The sequence below is a fragment of the Arvicanthis niloticus genome, chromosome 16 (assembly GCF_011762505.2).
Source record: "Arvicanthis niloticus isolate mArvNil1 chromosome 16, mArvNil1.pat.X, whole genome shotgun sequence".
NCBI lineage: Eukaryota > Metazoa > Chordata > Mammalia > Rodentia > Muridae > Arvicanthis > Arvicanthis niloticus.
Window position 1 is genome coordinate 8,059,518 of NC_047673.1, and position 17,107 is coordinate 8,076,624.

General features: G+C 45.1%; 2 protein-coding genes and 1 pseudogene across 11 annotated transcripts in view; 1 reads left to right on the plus strand and 2 right to left on the minus strand.

Moving 5' to 3' along the window:
- Dcun1d2 (defective in cullin neddylation 1 domain containing 2) overlaps positions 1-10,316 on the minus strand; it is a 27,948-nt gene extending 17,632 nt beyond the window's left edge. For 4 of the 8 annotated variants that reach the window (XM_076913840.1, XM_076913841.1, XM_076913839.1 and 1 more), the window contains exons 1-3: positions 9,041-9,060; positions 1,738-1,954; positions 904-1,072 (exon numbers count right to left, since the gene is read on the minus strand). In XM_076913840.1, coding sequence (XP_076769955.1) covers positions 904-1,072; positions 1,738-1,912 — 344 coding nt within the window. In that variant the 5' untranslated portion in view covers positions 1,913-1,954; positions 9,041-9,060. The other 4 variants (XM_076913838.1, XM_034520035.2, XM_034520033.2 and 1 more) reach the window with 4 other exon arrangements.
- On the minus strand, positions 3,956-4,055 carry LOC117722125 (U6 spliceosomal RNA; annotated as a pseudogene).
- Slc9d1 (solute carrier family 9 member D1) overlaps positions 9,487-17,107 on the plus strand; it is a 37,578-nt gene continuing 29,957 nt past the window's right edge. For 2 of the 3 annotated variants that reach the window (XM_034520028.2, XM_034520030.2), the window contains exons 1-5: positions 9,487-9,642; positions 12,215-12,386; positions 13,057-13,571; positions 14,164-14,343; positions 16,863-17,054. In XM_034520028.2, the coding sequence (XP_034375919.1) occupies positions 13,128-13,571; positions 14,164-14,343; positions 16,863-17,054 (816 nt within the window). In that variant the 5' untranslated portion in view covers positions 9,487-9,642; positions 12,215-12,386; positions 13,057-13,127. Of the gene's footprint in view, positions 9,643-10,283; positions 10,399-12,214; positions 12,387-13,056; positions 13,572-14,163; positions 14,344-16,862; positions 17,055-17,107 lie in introns of those variants that run through there. The other variant, XM_076913836.1, reaches the window with a different exon arrangement.

Consider the following 17,107-nt stretch of genomic DNA (forward strand, 5'->3'; position numbering starts at 1 on the left):
ATAGACTCTGGTGGCATGCATGAGAATGTCAACAGTGCTGACGTGTTTGAACACTTGGTCCCCATCAGTGGAACTGCCCGGGAAGGATTAGGGAGTCTGCTGTGTTGGTGGAGGCACACCACTCAGGGTGCAGAGCCTGGCCACACCCTCGACCTCTCTGCCTCCAACTTGCTGATTATGAGACAAGTAAGAGGAGCAAGTTGATATCGCCCCACAGAGCAGGCCAGGAAGGTTAGCAATTAGAGGCTATTTTTGTTGGGGATTTTCATTTACTTCTTTGACACATCTGTTAAATGAGCAACATCTTAAGTCATTAATCCTAACTCTGTAGGTAAAAGAGAGAAACAAACCCCAAAATATTGGTATTTAATGCAGCAACATGACACATCATACACTTAGTATCAAATATTGAGTGGTTAAAAACTTTACCCTCCTATTCACTGTTAATTCTAACTTGAAGGAAATCTGTTTACAAATGTTAAGCTTTACTTTTGCTAATTTAAGTTAGATGTATGTATGTGTGTATGTGCGCACATACACCTGTGTATATGCATATGTATGCAGACACCTGAGGAGGCCAAAGGGGTCAGATCCCCTGGAGCTGCAGTTTCGAGCAGCAGCTGGGAACAGCCTGTCATGGGTGCTGAGAACTGAACCATGGCCCTCTGCAAGAGCACTGCAGCTTCCTAACCTCTGAACCATCTCTTCTGCCCCACTGGAAGGAATTTTTTAAATTTATAGAATAGGAAGAATTAATGTGAATAAAGGTGTAGATAAAACTCCAAGTATGAAAGGAAGACAAAGCATTTAATACACACATATAAAATTACTATTTGTAAGTCACTGGAAAAAAAAGTTCCATTTTTCCTTCTGAAGAATTTAAGTTGAGAATAATTCGCTTACCCCAGCTCTGTCATGCCATCCACAAATTCCTTCTTGCTAAATTCACACTGAGTAGCAGCCCTGAACTTCCATGCTATGACCAAAACGCTGATACTGGCGGGGTCCAGACTCAGGTCATCACAGAACTGCTGAATCCCATCCACTCCGATTTTGTTCTCGTCCTGTGGGTCTGTTGTTAAGATTGAGGGGGAGGGGAAAGCGTCATACTACACTGAAAAGCAATCCTAAAACACCTTGTAAGAATCACACTACTCTTACAGAGGCCTCTCAAGTATTTCAGTCACACCAGTCAGTGTAAACAACGCATATGTTGTCTTATGAGATAGGGTTTTGCTAGGTATCCCAGGTTGGCCTTGAGTTTGCAGCAATTCTCCTGCCTCAGCTCCCGAAGAGCTGGGATTATAGCTACGTGCCACGGTGCCCAGCAAAGAAAAACCAGTGACATAAATGAAAGAGAGAAAGCATACATCTCTCTAACTGTATTGTACCTGAGATGGCACCACGCCTGTGGGACAAAGGCTCTGTTGAGGGCATATTAACAGGTACCGCACGGCTCAAACAGCACAGCTCAAGCAGTAGCCTGCAAGGCAGCTCCCTCAGGATGGCACTCACTGCATGGGGAGCTAGGGATCCAGGGCTCAGGCGACAGCTTGCTTGTTATCAGTCTTTGGATTCCTCCCTTATCTCCAGCCTTTCTGCTAGAAGGTGGTTCTCAAACTAAACCCACCAGGGGGAGGGTGGTCTGGAACTCTTGGCCCCGGCCCTGCCCCCTTCTCTCCCCCACCCCCACCAGCACCAGGGTAGTCGGCTATCTCCAGCCATTCCACCCCTTACCTTTGTACCTGCTGTACAGCTGTTCCAACTTCTTCTGGTCCACACTGCTCTTCATAGACTCTCGGTGGAACGCCTCCGGGTTTTGGAAGAAACTGTCTGTGGCCTCATCTAGTTTCCACTCATTCTGTGTCAGGCAGTAGATGGCAGTCCTCTCGCTAGCCTGAGTGCATGCCATGAACTGGCGGACCTTGTCCTTCTGAGCTGATTTAAGTTTATGCTTTGGGATGGAAAAATAAAAGTGGGGAAGCCAATGAAGCGATGTTTGCTCAGCCCGTTCTTAACATCTACGTTTTTACTCAATTTATGTTTCCAGTTGGGTAACTCAACTTTCCGAACAATAGCACACAAACCCTGCTCCTCCTCAGTTCAGAAGACTGCGTAGTCTTCTGAAAATGGCAATGACGGCATCTGTACAGTAACATATAAGAGTTTAATCTCCAAAACTAACGAAAATCATCATTTTATAGAAAAGATACTGAGGCCGGGAGTGGTGCTGCCAGAGCCAGCCTCTGCACAATGATTCTAAGTTAGCCAAAGATATATTGGGAGACCTTGTTTATAAATAAGTAAATCAGCAGCCAGCCACAACTAATCTAGCACATGGAGGCAGAGATGTGGATCTTCAGGGGCCAGCCTGATCTACAAAGGAAGTTCTAGGCCAACCAAGACTACAGACTGAGCCCATCTTTAAAAAGGCAAGAAAAGAAACACATTTTAAAATCTACTCAGTCCCCTTTATATAAAATATAGTTTTCCCCTTTAAAATGTTAGCATGATGTCTCAGTAATATACATCTGGACTTCTGTCACCACAGTCCCTGATGCCATTACAGGGGCTACCTCCAGAGCCAGGAAGCTTCCATTACGTCCAGGCTCTAATAAATAAGGAGAAAATGGATAGTTTGGAAGCACTATTGTTTTAGAGGTGTTCCTGGTTTAAAAGCAGAACTGTGCTGATAGAAACACAAAGTAACTGAGGCCTACACTGGAGGCAGTGACTAAAGCACCACGAGCAAGCTTGACAACGGTGCTCACGACAAAATGAGGATAATAAAGCTGTGTTTGAGGGGCTGGAGAGATGGCTCAGCGGCTAAGGGCACTGCTTGTTCTTCCAGAGGTCCTGAGTTCAATTCCCAGCAACCACATGGTGGCTCACAACCATCTGTAATGGGATATGGCGCCCTCTTCTGGTGTGTCTGAAGACAGCTACAGTGTATTCATCATATATATAAAATAAATAAATAAATAAAATGTTAAAAAAAAAAAAAAAAGCTGTGTTTGAGATGAGGGGCAGGCTGTGGGTCGGCGATACATAACAACCCACCAAGCAACGGGGTTATAGACAGTCTAGAGTGATGCAGGATATCTCTGCAGACTTCCACACTAGCACGGCTACTTCTCTAGGTAACTCGGCATAAGTAACAGCACAAGTGACTGACTCGGTTCTAGGAATCAAAACAGAGTCCGCCACGCTCAAGTCTCTTCATTTATTTGGCAGTATTGGTGTCGCCGGGTCCTTGTGCATGCTGGGGTGCTGTATCATCAGTCCTGACAGAAGCTTTATACAATAATAAGGAAACAAGTTTTACATAAGAGGATAACACTTAATCTTGTTCAAATGAAGGTGAGAATTTATAGCAATGCTGAATAAATTTTAACTTACAGAAATGCATAATGAGCAGCAAGGTGCAGATGAAGAAATAAAGAGGAAAAGGAGGTAAGAAGAGCGTTAGAGTAAAAGACACGCATACCAGGAGCTGACAGTGAGAGGAAAAGCAGGCTCCAAGCCTCCTAGCTGCTACAGCAAAGAAGGGACCGTGATTAGGTTAGGAAAAGCTCTTGTAATAACACGGAGAATTCTACCAATGGGTAGACCTCAATCCTCACATTATAAGATGTGTGCAATGTCCCCTGGGAATATGCAAATACCAACAACAATCAGAGCACATGCCAGAGCCCTCCTGAGGCAAAACTTATGCTCATGTCAAAACGCCACCGTTGACCCAGCAGGAGTCAGACGTCCATAATACAAGAAGCTTGAGAAGGCACTGCAGATCCCGGGTGCTGAGACTTTTGGGGGCTCCCAGTGAGAAAACAAGACTCCCTAAGACTCTAAATGGCACCATCTGGTCCTCTTCTCATGAGTGTGCAGAAGCCTCCAGGGACGCCATGATTTGTGATACAAGAGGATGACCACAGAAAGATTGAGACCTTCTTTAAAAACCACAGAACACTTGATGAATTTGCATGCTGGCCTTGCACAGGGGACATGCTAATCTCTGCATTGATCTAATTTTAGTCTGTGCTGCTGAAGCGAGCAGAAGAACTTATCTTTTATAACACTGGACAGTAAGTTGTTTTCAGAGATGTAAGGCAAAAAAAAAGATTCACTGTTGCAAAGTTTTAAAAGATCGTTGACATTTTTATTTATCATCTTCATGTGTATGAGCATTTTGCCAGCTACATGGTTACGCACCATGTGTGTGCAGTGCCCCTGGAGGCCAGCAGTGGGTGTTGGATACACCAGGACTGGACTTCTAGATGGTTGTAAGCGGCCATGTGAGTATTGGGGATCAAACCCAGGTCTTCTAGAAGGGCAGCCAGGGGGCTCTTGACAGCTGGTCCCACTATTAGAAATGTTAAAATATGTTTTTATATATATATATATATATATATATATATATATATATATATATATACACACACACATATATATATATATACACACACGCACACACACACATACACACACATGTATGCATGTATGTATATATATGTGTGTGTATAATTATATATACATATGTGTATGTGTGTATACACACACACATATAATTCCTGGCATGATAAATTCTGATGCCCATGATTATAAGTAATCATATAAACAAAATAGCAATCTCAATTACTAAAGATACACGGGGTTCCTGAGATGAAGGCCTAGTCAGTGAACACCACGGGCTACAGTTGTGCAGTTTCTCATGCATGCTCAGCTTCGCAGAGTAAAGCCAACAGTGCAGACACTATGAACATGCAAATAAAAAAATTATACAGGCAGCTGCTGGTTTGTTGGTTCTAATCTGCTGCCCCAATATAGGTTCTGAAGGAATATATTCTAGGTACTATCCCTGAAAACTAAACTTTAAAAAAGAATAGGCAAAGAACTTAACGTACATTCTTAGCTAAGATCAAATTTAGTTAAACTAGGACAGATCTTACACACTCTCATAGTCATCTGACAGTGATAGAGACAGTATCTTTTTATGAATCTGAAAATCTCTCCAAGGGAAGACTGGCATAGCCAGAAATATGTAAAAAGCCTTAAGACAAAATTGCCATCCCCAAATGGCCCTCTATTAAGAATAGACAATGTATCTTTACAGTGAAATAGCTGTTAGTGCTAGATTTAAAAGTTCTGTTATGGTTATAAAACTAATTTTGGTAAATGTATACAGAGTATCAGTCATAAAAAGGGATGAAGCAATGGCAAATACCACAATGTGAATCTCGAAAACACTGTTCTCAGTGAAATAAGCCAGACACAAAGGGCCATACAATATAGAAAATGCTATATGCTACGTGCAGAATATGCAAATTTGTAGGTTAGTAGATACCAGGGGCTGAGGGGAAGGAAGGAACTTGGAAGTGCTTATGGGTACAAGGTTTTCTTTGAGGTAATGTTTTGGAACTAAATGGGGGTGGTGCGAAGTATTGGGACCATGCTAATCACCATCAACTTGTACAAAAGAAAACTTCAAGAAAGCAAACAAGAATCTCCAAGACGATCCACCAGTTATATCTCTGGGGCAGCCACACTATTTGACAAGTGTAATACCACAGAGAGTTACACATAAAGAAACTGCAGACATCCCGAAGACAGGATGATGCCTGGTTCTGAGCTATGTAATTCCTGAAGTCACCCCTGTAGGCCTCTCCCCGTGTATGACAACCTAGCTTCACCTAGTGCAAACAGCCTGTGTGATAGATAGATGCAAGTATGTCAGGCACTCAAAGACGTTTTGAATTACCTCCATGTTAGCTAAAGAGTGGGCAGAAGTGGAGACAGGGAAATAATCAGACCCCCTCCAATATATTAAAATTGGCTTATCTGTACAGGGTACCCCACCAACTGCAGACCTCAAGAGAGCACCAAGGTGACAGTGCAACATGAGCAGCAGCAACAGCCACACAGACAGAGCAAGGAGCTGGCAACGCAGTCACAGTTTGAAGTTAAACATTACATCCAGATGCTGGGTATGGTGGTGCAGGCCTTTAATCCCAGCATTTGGGAGGCAGAGAATTGATCTCTATGAGTTTGGGGACAGCCTGTCTACATAGTGAGTTCCAGACCAGCCAAGGATACATACTGAGACCCTCCGCACCCCTTATGGTCTTCCCCACTCTCCCCACAAAAAAGAAAGAGCCTGGTCAAGTAGCTCGGTGAGCTCACTGTACAAACTTGACAACTGAGCTACATCTTCAGAATCTTGTAAAGGGGAAGGAAAGAACTGACTGACTTCCATATGTCCACCTCATAATAAAAAATATATAATATTTATTTTTTATTTTTATCTGCATGTCTAGTGCCCACGAATGCCAGAAGAGGGTGACAGATCCCCTGACATTAAGGACATCCGTGAGCTGCTGTGTGGGTGCTGGAACCCACACCTGGGTCCTCTCTGAAAATTCTCTTAGCTGAGTTTCAATTTCTCTAGCTCCAGTAATGTTTTTAATAACCAATAATCAAGAGATAAATCTAAGGAGTGTTTGCTTTGCATTAAAAAAACAGGAGCTTCAATGGGAAGAAGTGGGAATTGGTGATAACTTTCTTTTGAAAAATGGTTCATAAACCAAAAATTTACAAGAAAATTAAGAGAGTGCCACGTCTATCCATGTGTATACTCAGGTGTGAAATCCATGCCAGGGTCTGCTCATGCCAGTGGCTCTCATTAGAGCTTACCTTGATGGAAGCCAAAGCACTAGGGGGGCATTTTCTGTTCCATTATTTTAGTGTTTAAAATGCACAAGATTTTTTTTTAAACTTATGTAATTTGTGTTCCTGTGCTCCAATGTGTGTGTATGTGTGGAGGTCAGAAAACAACTTATATTGTTGGTCCTCTTTATCCACCATTTGGATTATAGAGATTGAACTTGTTGGTAGGTAGGCTTTACCTGTAAAGCCATCTGACATGCCCCCAAAAGGTAAAAAATTCCTCAAATAAGCACTGGACAGTCCAGTTAACCTCAAGAATTGGTATAGCCTTGCCTGGCCTGGAACTTGTTATGGACACATGGCTGACCTTGAATCTAGAGAACTGCCTGACCCTGAATTCCAAGTGCTGGGATTAAAAGTATGTGTCACCATGACCCATTAAATGTGTGTGTGTCACACACACACACATACACACACACACACACACACACACACACGCAGAGTGGGGGAAGGGGGAGGAGGAAGGAGCACAACACAGGTGCCAGGAGAGAGCACTAGTTACAGGCAATTAAGCTGCTGAGGCAGATGCTGGGATGGAACTCAGATCCTCTGAACATCAAGCAATTGCTCTTCAGTGCTGAGCCGACACTTCAGGCTGGAGTGGTAGATTTTACTTTACCCTTTTGGTCAATTAAAGTGCAATAAAATACTACATTCAGGAAAAAAAAAAAGACCATCAAGAAGAGACTAGCAGAGCTCCTTCAGGGACAACATTTTAGGGGGACATTCTCTGCCTAGCATTTCCAGTGGCTTTGGAACATCAATTTCAGATGTTTCAAAACTAAATTTACAGCAGACTACTGCTAGAAGCGCCCGCAGCCACTGCTTTAGGTTTCCATAGTCTCCCCCAGAGCTCAACACAGTCCCTCACATACAACAGTAGCTATTCAGAATTGTTTCAGCAAGTGATAACCAGTAAGATATACAGGAAACAGGACAAGTGGACCTTCTGAACAGCAGAAGCTGGCATGAAAAAGATTCAAACGCTTTATGTGTTATCTTGTGAAGGATAACACACAATCTAGGCACGAGGGTGCTCCTATATAAGATTTTAGGGGCTGGAGAGATGGCTTAGTGGTTAAGAGCACTGATTGCTCTTGCAAAGGTCCTGAGTTCAATTCCCAGCAACCACACGGTGGCTCACAACCATCTATAATAGGATCTGATGCCCTCTTCTGGTGTGTCTGAAGCTACAATAAAATCATATAAATAAAATAAACAAAACTTAAAAAACAAGATTTTAGAAAGCATCTGTAAAATGTCCTTCCAGAGCCGCTTAAAAACCTCCTCTTACAGTCAGTTTACAAAGGGCTCGCTCATAGGACAGACATTTGATCAAACAGATTTGTGGCCTACTTTAGGCTGACTGTGTTTTGGCATGTACAAGTCTGGAAATGGGGGCATAAAATCCAAATGCTCCCGAATCTTTAACCTCCCAATATTTCCTTCCCAAGTGAAGTTCCCCATCACATGCATAGGTGAGTGGCTTGGCCGCTGGGTCTGCTAGCAGCTGGTCAGAGGGGTCTTTCTGCTGCTTTTCTCTATTTCTTGGTTTCTAGGTTCACTCCTTTTAATTTTCCAGCCTCGCGCTTCTCCGTATTCGTTCCATTCCCTCTTCCCTCCCCGCGATTCGGTCTTCAGCCCTGTTTCCTCTATGCAGATCCAAGACAAGCAGACATCTCTCCCAGGACAGAGACAAAAGTTGTCTTCCTCGGCTCCCAATTGCCGGCAGCCTCTCTGAGCGAGGCTATCCCGAGATCCAAGGAATGGGACTGTCAGATGTCCTCCCGCGATGCAAACCCTCCGCTACCTCGGTGTCCAGTCGGTCCCTCCCCGTTTCCAGGATTCCCAGCCTGATCTCAAGAAGAGAGCGGGCAACTTGGGATATCCTCGCCCGGTGAGAGCTGACCGGATCGCAAACCATCCTAACCCCGCAGAGCCTTGCGCACCACCTTCCGGGGATTGCTTCCTTCTACCTCTTCCAGAAACCTCCCTGGACCAACAGCTTCAAAGCTCCGCCAGCTCCGCCCCAGTCGGCGTCACTGTCCACTCAGACGCGGGTTGGCTCCGCCCAGAGGGCAGGTGTCACCAGTCGCACAGCCCTGTCCCGCCCTCTGGTCCGGTCAGCACCCGGCTGACCCGGCGCCGCTGCCCTTCCCGAGATCCAACTGGACTCCTCACACCCCTCTTAATACTATGTTTCTCCAAGTCAACCGTGCCCTCCCTCAACACCCCGACGGGCACACACAGCCCCTCCGTTCAGTTATCCTGAAGCCGCCGCGGAGCGGTGACCTCCGCGCCCGGCTCTGGCCCGCACCTGCAAAGCGCAAAGCCAGCCACCTACCATGCTCCCCAATGCTGCCGAAGCGACTTCAATTTTCTGCGCAAGCGCACACCGCTCTTCCTCTGCGCAGGCGATCGCAGCCGCGGCTAAGCGGGCGCTTTGCGCAGGCGCAGTATCGGGACGCTCCTTCAGCGGACTGGGAAGCTCGCTCAGTCTTGGGCTCTCCGCGTGCAGTGCGGACAGGCGCCCTTCAGCTCCGAGCCACGGCGTTTTGGGCACATCGTAACCTCTCTCGGAAGCTGTTGACGTTCTGTACCTCTTGGGCTACACACCAGCTGGAAGGAGGCTGGCTGGACGGCTCCAGAAACTCCAGTTCCCGGCGTGCACCGCGCCGCGCGAAGGACGACGGAGCTGCCCATCGGCAGCCCGCTTAAAGGAGACGCAGCTACTTTTCAGCTGCACGTCAAAAGCGCCTGAAGTAAGAAGAGGGCGGTGCCGTCCTCAATGTCCTGGTCCTGAGTCCGGGAGATGAGGGCAAGTCCTTGTCGGCCCTTTGGTTCGCTGGGCCGGGGAGCTCGCGATCAGGAACAGTGATGCTGAGGTCGCATGTCCAGAGAGCGGCCTCCTCCACCGGGGTGAGCTCTGCGGCTGCGGGACTCCTGTCCTGAGATGCGTTCCATTGGGGTCCTCATCCGGGTTGCTCAATCCTGGGGACTCCTGCCTGGGGATTCTTCTTGGTTTGTCTCTTCCAGAAATGGGTCCTTCCTAGGAGCTGCCTTTGTCTACTTTACTGGGAGTGGGAGGGTCCTTTCCTAGAAGTTCTTTCGGGGTATGGGGGAGACTCCCGTTTCCAAGACTTTACCTAAACTCAGAGGTTTGCTCCTCGAGCCTCCCGTTTTTGTTCTTCCCTGGAATTTTATGTTGCCTCTGTGTCCCGCCCCGTGAGGTACTGAGGTAGACAGCCTCTTTTTAAAGATATACCTGGAAAGACACCCCAAGATTGTCTTTCAATAAGGGATGTGGGTGCCCAGCAACGGTTGACTTAAGCTTGTACAACCAGGGAGGTGTCAGAGTAAACAATCAACCAAGATGGTTTACACATTAATTCTTAATTTAGGTGTAGTGTGTGTGTGTGTGTGTGTGTGTGTGTGTGTGTGTATAAAACCAATGAAGTAGGTTGAAAGCAACGTGGAAGGTCACTCTAGCCCAGCGTGTTTAACCTCTCTTGCTTATTTATTTTCAGCATCCAATTCATCTTCCTGGGGTGCAGTGTAGATTTGCTTACTTACCAGAGAAATATTTGCTGCTGATGAAAGGGCCTCTTTCTTCACAGATCTTTTTCTCCTCGTTGGCTTCCCTAACTAAAGAAAGAACACACAAGCAGCTGGCTAGTGAGTAGGCCCTGTGTCTCCTCTCTTTGTGGATTTAAGTCGGCACCTCCTGAACAAATAAAGTAGCTATTTGAACAGCCCTTTGGACACCACCAAGACGCTATGGTTCATTGGTTATGAGTCAAATCACTGTTTGCTCACCCTCTGTTTTTCTTATCTTTTTTTGGTTCGTGGCATCTTATTCCTCTTCCGTATTATGGTTTTCTTTTTTCTTTTTCCAAAGTAGTTTCAAGGATTGGCCAGCTAATGAAATACTTCATCTTTGACAGCTACCTATTGTGTTATGTGGGTACAAGTGCTCTTTTTAAATGTACTTTAGAATTTAAAATAGGCTTTGCTGATGGAAGAACACACATTTAATCCCAGCATGTGGAAGGCAGAGACTCAGATCTCTGTGAGTTTGAGGCCAATTTACATAGCTAATTCCAGGACAGCCAGGGCTACATAGTAAGACTGTCTCAAAAATAGATAGATAGATAGATAGGATAGGATAGATAGGTAGACAAATGAATAGATAGATAGATAGATAGATAGATAGATAGATAGATAGACTTTAAGCCAAGGGCTTTAATTCAGTAATTTTTCCCACTGAGACTTATTTCTCTTTGCTATCTCATCCATTTCTCCTTATTCATATCATCTTGCAAAGAACAGAGCTTTACTTTGGAGCCTGAGGCAGGAAAATCAGATGTTTGAAAGTATCCTAGCTATATAGTAGTAAGCACAGTGTTTCAAAAATGGATGTTGAGGTTTTTTTCTTCTGAATAAAATCACGGCTGTGATTGTAAGACTGAATCACCATGCCTGGAAAATGATGTGATTCTTGTGCTGAAAGTATTGGTGTTGCTGATCCAAATGAAAAAGAGCCCTGAGTTTGACTCTCAGAAAGTTTCTTCCTCAAAAAAGAAAGAAAGAAAGAAGGAGAGAAAGAAAGAGAGAAAAAGAAAGAAGGAAAAGAAAAGAAAAAAATCGAGGCATAGCGTCATACACCTTTAATTCTAGCATTTGGAAGGCAGAGGCAGAGGGAATCTCTTGAGTTTGAGGCCAGCCTGAGTGAGAACTAAGATAGCCAGAGTTACACAGAGAGACCCTGGTTACACACACACACACACACACACACACACACACACACACAGAGAAGAGAATGAATGGGAAGGAAAAGAGAAAGCAAAGGATTTCCTCTGTGTTGCCCTGGTTGTCCTGGAACTCAGAGATTCAAGTTCTCATGTTTGTTTTTGTCAGCCTGCCTCTATTGGCTTTCGCTTCCTGGTTTTATCAGAGTGCTTGCCTCCCTCTGCTAGGAAGAGTTAGAGTCTTTAGAAATGCCACCTTTTATTTTTGTTACAGCTAGCTCATGCTGCCTGGAAAATCATTGGGATTAGCAGAGAATGTGGTGTGTGTGTGTGTGTGTATGTGTGGTATGTGTGTGTGGTATGTGTGTGTGGTGTATGCGGTGTGTGTGTGTGTGTGTGTGTGTGGTATGTGTGAGTGTGTGTGTGTGTGTGTGTGTGTGGTATGTGTGTGGAAGGTATGGTGTGTGTGTGTGTGTGTGTGTGTGTGTGTGTGTGTGTGTGTTTTAGCAAGCAGATTCCCAGGGAGATGAAATGCTGGCATGTTTGGGGTGGAGGATGCCGTACAGGCAGAACAGTCAGTTGGAGGCTCCATTAAGAGATTAGATGGGGTACATCCCTGAGCTGCAAATTGTATAAAGACGGTATATTTTGTTTTCTTTGTGGGCAGAACTCCTTGTGACCTGGGGTTCCATGTTCAGCCGATTCCTAGGGTTTAACTCCCTTTCCCTTTGTTTCTTTTTCAGCCCATTTTCCAGCCTCCTAGATCATTGTCTGTCAGGATCGGTTACTGAGCACTGCTGCTCCCGGCTGCTAAAGCAGCTCTCTTGCCTGCCCTGGCCAGTGTCTTCTAGTCATCTCAGCTGCAGCTGGCACCGAGACCTTCCTCACATCCCCAGACGAGACTTCAGGAACCAGGTTCTTTGCTCTTTTGCCAAACACCCATATGTTTGTGTTAGGTCTCCCTTTGGAGGGAAAGAGAATAGGGCTATCTTTCAGTGATGGAAACGGTTTGGACATTTTATCAAGACATAGAGTTCCAGGCATGGTCAGACTCTTGTGAATGTCTTTAATCCCCATGTCTTGCTTCATTAACTACAGCTCATTTTGGAAAATTAGCAATACTCCAATAGAATTTGGAAAGCAAGCAGGGTGGCCGAGCACACCATCAGCATCTCAGAAGACAGGGGCTTCCTGTGTGCTGGAGAATTTGGATTCTTTCTTCTACTTTTGACATGTGGCTCCTCTTAAGTAGGAATGGGTTTTTTTCTTTCACACATGGTCAGTTTATGAAGCTATGTGTAATTTTCTTACTGATTTACCTGTTGGGTTCTCTTGAGAAAAGATGTTAGGTAGCATAGGTTGGCCTTGAATTACCAATCCAGTCTTTCTCTTTCTCTCTCTTAAGTTCTGGGATTACAGGCTTGTGATATTGTACATGGGGGCTATGTTTTAAACCTTTAAAATCGTCTTTAAAGTCAGATGAAATCCCTTTACTCTCCACTTATGGTACTTAACATTCAGTATTTGACTGTAATCTGGATTTGGTAAGTTCAGAAGTTGATGCAATGTCCAATTTGTTTTTTAGCCGAAAATGTGCGTGTAAAATGCAAGCCGGATGCAGCAGAGGTCTCTCTTCCTGCCCCGTATCCTTGGACCATGAAGGTGCTGGACCAGAGTGTCTTCTGGATGCTGCTTTCCTTTTTTGGCCTGATAGCCAGTGCTGCCGAGCACGAGGAGGTGGCCAAGCACGCCATCAAGTTGCACCGTGGGAAGGGCGCCACTGCCACTCAGAGGAAGCAGTGGGCCCTGGACAGCTGCAGGAGGCTCACTGGGCTCCTGCGGCAGAAGAATGTGGTTCTCAACAAACTGAAGAACGCCATCAGAGCAGTGGAAAAGGACACCAGCCTTTCAGGCGAGGAGAAGCTCTTCCAGGTGCACACGTTTGAGATTTTCCAGAAAGAGTTGAATGAAAGTGAAAATTCAGTTTTCCAGGCCATCTATGGACTGCAGAGAGCCCTGCAGGGGGACTACAGAGATGTGGTCAACATGAAAGAGAGCAGCAAGCAGCGGCTGGAGGCTTTGAGGGAGGCTGCCATTAAGGTCAGCCACCAGTCTGGGGTAGAGGAACCTGTCCTCTAGGGATCTGTCAGGGGATGGGAGTCAGGGTGGGGTGACACACAGACTTAGGAAGGGCGGCTGGAGGAAGTACCTTTCTTGAAGCCTGTCGGTGCCATCATTGCATCTAGGATGTCATGTGACTCCTAGTGCTCACTCACTCTCACTAGGATTAGCTTGGGCTCTACCTACCTGTAAGCTCAGAAAGCAGCTAGGTGTCCATGAGTATCTGCGCCACACGCACGGCAGCACAGTGCCTCAGGGCATTGCTGTGCCTGGCACGTGGTTTCATGTTAGCAGAGGACCGTCCTGGGTGGTGAGCAAGCCCGTTTACAGTAGGATGCTTTCTTCTTTGGTGTGTCCCCATGCTGGTTGCTCTATACACTTTGCCAGGCTCAGCATATTTGAGCGGTTTGGGATGCTCGACACCCTCTGCTGGGAAGTGCTAGAGTTGCACCCGTACAAATGGCCCATTGACTGGGTCTAATCCGGAGGCGAGCCTTTAGTGAGTGGATCAGAGTATGTCACACCACCGTGCTGTAAGCTTACTAAACCTCCACTTCTTACAAATCAATAGGAGGAGACAGAGTATGTGGAACTTCTTGCCGCAGAAAAACACCAAGTGGAAGCCCTTAAAAATATGCAGCATCAAAACAAGAGTCTCTCCATGCTTGACGAGATTCTTGAAGACGTGAGGAAAGCTGCGGACCGCCTGGAGGAGGAGATAGAGGAGCATGCCTTCGACGACAATAAATCAGTAAGCAGACCAGAGTCCACTGGCTAAGCCACTGTGATGACATGGGCCCTGGTGCACACAAGATACTTATGTGTGTGTCTCAGTGGAGTCGGCAGTGCAGATAAGTTAAAACACCTCTGTGCCACATTCAGAAGCGAGGAGCCACTCTGCTTTCTCTATATATAGTTTTCTGAGACAGGGTTTCTCTGTGTAGCCCTGGCAGTCCTGGAACTCGCTCTGAAGACCAGGTTGGCCTCAAATTCAGAGAATCAGCCTGCCCTGCCTCTCTAGTGCCAGGATTAAAGTCGTGCGCCACCACCCAGCTCTGCTTTCTCTTATGTCAACCACAGTCGCTTCTGTGTGAGTGGCTTGACTCTGGATTCTGGAAGTTTAGGTGGTCAGGTTTCAGAGCTTATCTTATGTTTTGCAAAAGACAGACTTAGAGCTGAAATAAGATTCGTGCTTTACCTTTGCTATGTTGAGATCATAAGTGGAAACCCCTAATGACACTAAGAATTGTGGTCTTGGGTGGACTAGAAACAGTTGTGGAGTAAAGACAAATCAGACTGAGAGTAGGCGTGTGTGGGGAGACTAGAAACCGGCGGGAACAGGAAGCTCAGTCATCAGTTCTAGGATTGGAGGGGAGCTCCTAAAAGTATGTACCGCAAACCAGGTGAAGTATATACCATAAACCAGGTGAAGTATATACCATAAACCAGGTGAAATATATACCATAAACCAGGTGAGGTATATACCATAAACCAGGTGAAGTATATACCACAAACCAGGTGAGGTATATACCATAAACCAGGTGAAGTATATACCACAAACCAGGTGAGGTATATACCATAAACCAGGTGAAGTATATACCACAAACCAGGTGAGGTATATACCATAAACCAGGTGAGGTATATACCATAAACCAGGTGAAGTATATACCACAAACCAGGTGAGGTATATACCATAAACCAGGTGAAGTATATACCACAAACCAGGTGAGGTATATACCACAAACCAGGTGAGGTATATACCATAAACCAGGTGAGGTATATACCACAAACCAGGTGAGGTATATACCATAAACCAGGTGAGGTATATACCACAAACCAGGTGAGGTATATACCATAAACCAGGTGAGGTATATACCATAAACCAGGTGAAGTATATACCATAAACCAGGTGAGGTATATACCATAAACCAGGTGAAGTATATACCACAAACCAGGTGAGGTATATACCATAAACCAGGTGAAGTATATACCACAAACCAGGTGAGGTATATACCACAAACCAGGTGAGGTATATACCATAAACCAGGTGAAGTATATACCACAAACCAGGTGAGGTATATACCATAAACCAGGTGAAGTATATACCACAAACCAGGTGAGGTATATACCACAAACCAGGTGAGGTATATACCATAAACCAGGTGAGGTATATACCACAAACCAGGTGAAGTATATACCATAAACCAGGTGAAGTATATACCACAAACCAGGTGAGGTATATACCATAAACCAGGTGAGGTATATACCATAAACCAGGTGAAGTATATACCATAAACCAGGTGAGGTATATACCATAAACCAGGTGAAGTATATACCATAAACCAGGTGAGGTATATACCACAAACCAGGTGAAGTATATACCATAAACCAGGTGAGGTATATACCATAAACCAGGTGAAATATATACCATAAACCAGGTAAAGTATATACCTTAAATCAAGTGAAGTATATACCATAAACCAGGTGAAGTATATACCTTAAATCAGGTGAAGTATATACCGTAAATCAGGTAAAAGTATATCAGTAAATCAGGTGAAGTATATACCGAAAATCAGGTAAAAGTATATACCATAAATGAGGTAAAAGTATATACTGTAAACCAGGTGAAGTAGGTGTTTGGAGGTAGCATGATCCTAATATTTATTTACTTATTTATTTATTTAATTTATTTATATGAGTACATTGTTGCTGTCTTCAGACACACCAGAAGAGGGCATCAGATCTCATTACATATGGTTGTGAGCCACCATGTGATTGCTGGGAATTGAACTCAGGACATCTGGAAGAGCAGTCAGTGCTCTCAACCTCTGAGCCATCTCTCCAGCCCCCGGTCCTAATATTTTTACTCTTAAATTCTTTAGTTGAAAAATTTCCCAATTCTGGCTAATGAATACTACTGGTTTGGTTTGTTTTATTGGTTGGAACTGGATATTCTGTGCACACTGCCAGAAAGGTGCCCTAGCACTGACTTACACACCCGCCTTCTTCTCACTTGTCTTCTGAAATGGAAGCTTGCCAAGTTGCCTGTGCTAACCTTGATTCACTCTGCAAGCCGGGTAGCTATTAAACGTGGATCCTTGTGCCTTACCCTCGCAAGCTGGGATTATAGACCCTGACAGCAGACTTCGCTTTACTGATCTTTTTGTCACAGAATACTAAAACATTTCCGTTATTCTTTTAGTCTTTACTCTTTAAGGGCTGCTGTGAAAGCATTTAATTCTAATTGTATAATATTGGTTATCATTATAGGTCAAAGGCGTCAACTTTGAGGCAGTTCTGAGAGTGGAGGAAGAGGAGGCCAGTTCCAAGCAGAATATCACGAAGAGGGAAGTGGAGGATGGCCTAGGCCTCAGCATGCTTATCGACTCCCAGAACAACCAGTATATTCTGACCAAGCCCAGAGATTCAACTATCCCACGTGCAGACCACCACTTCATAAAGGCAAGCCATAGCCATCAGCCTGGGGCTGGCCAGTGAGGCTGAGCTGTCTCCTG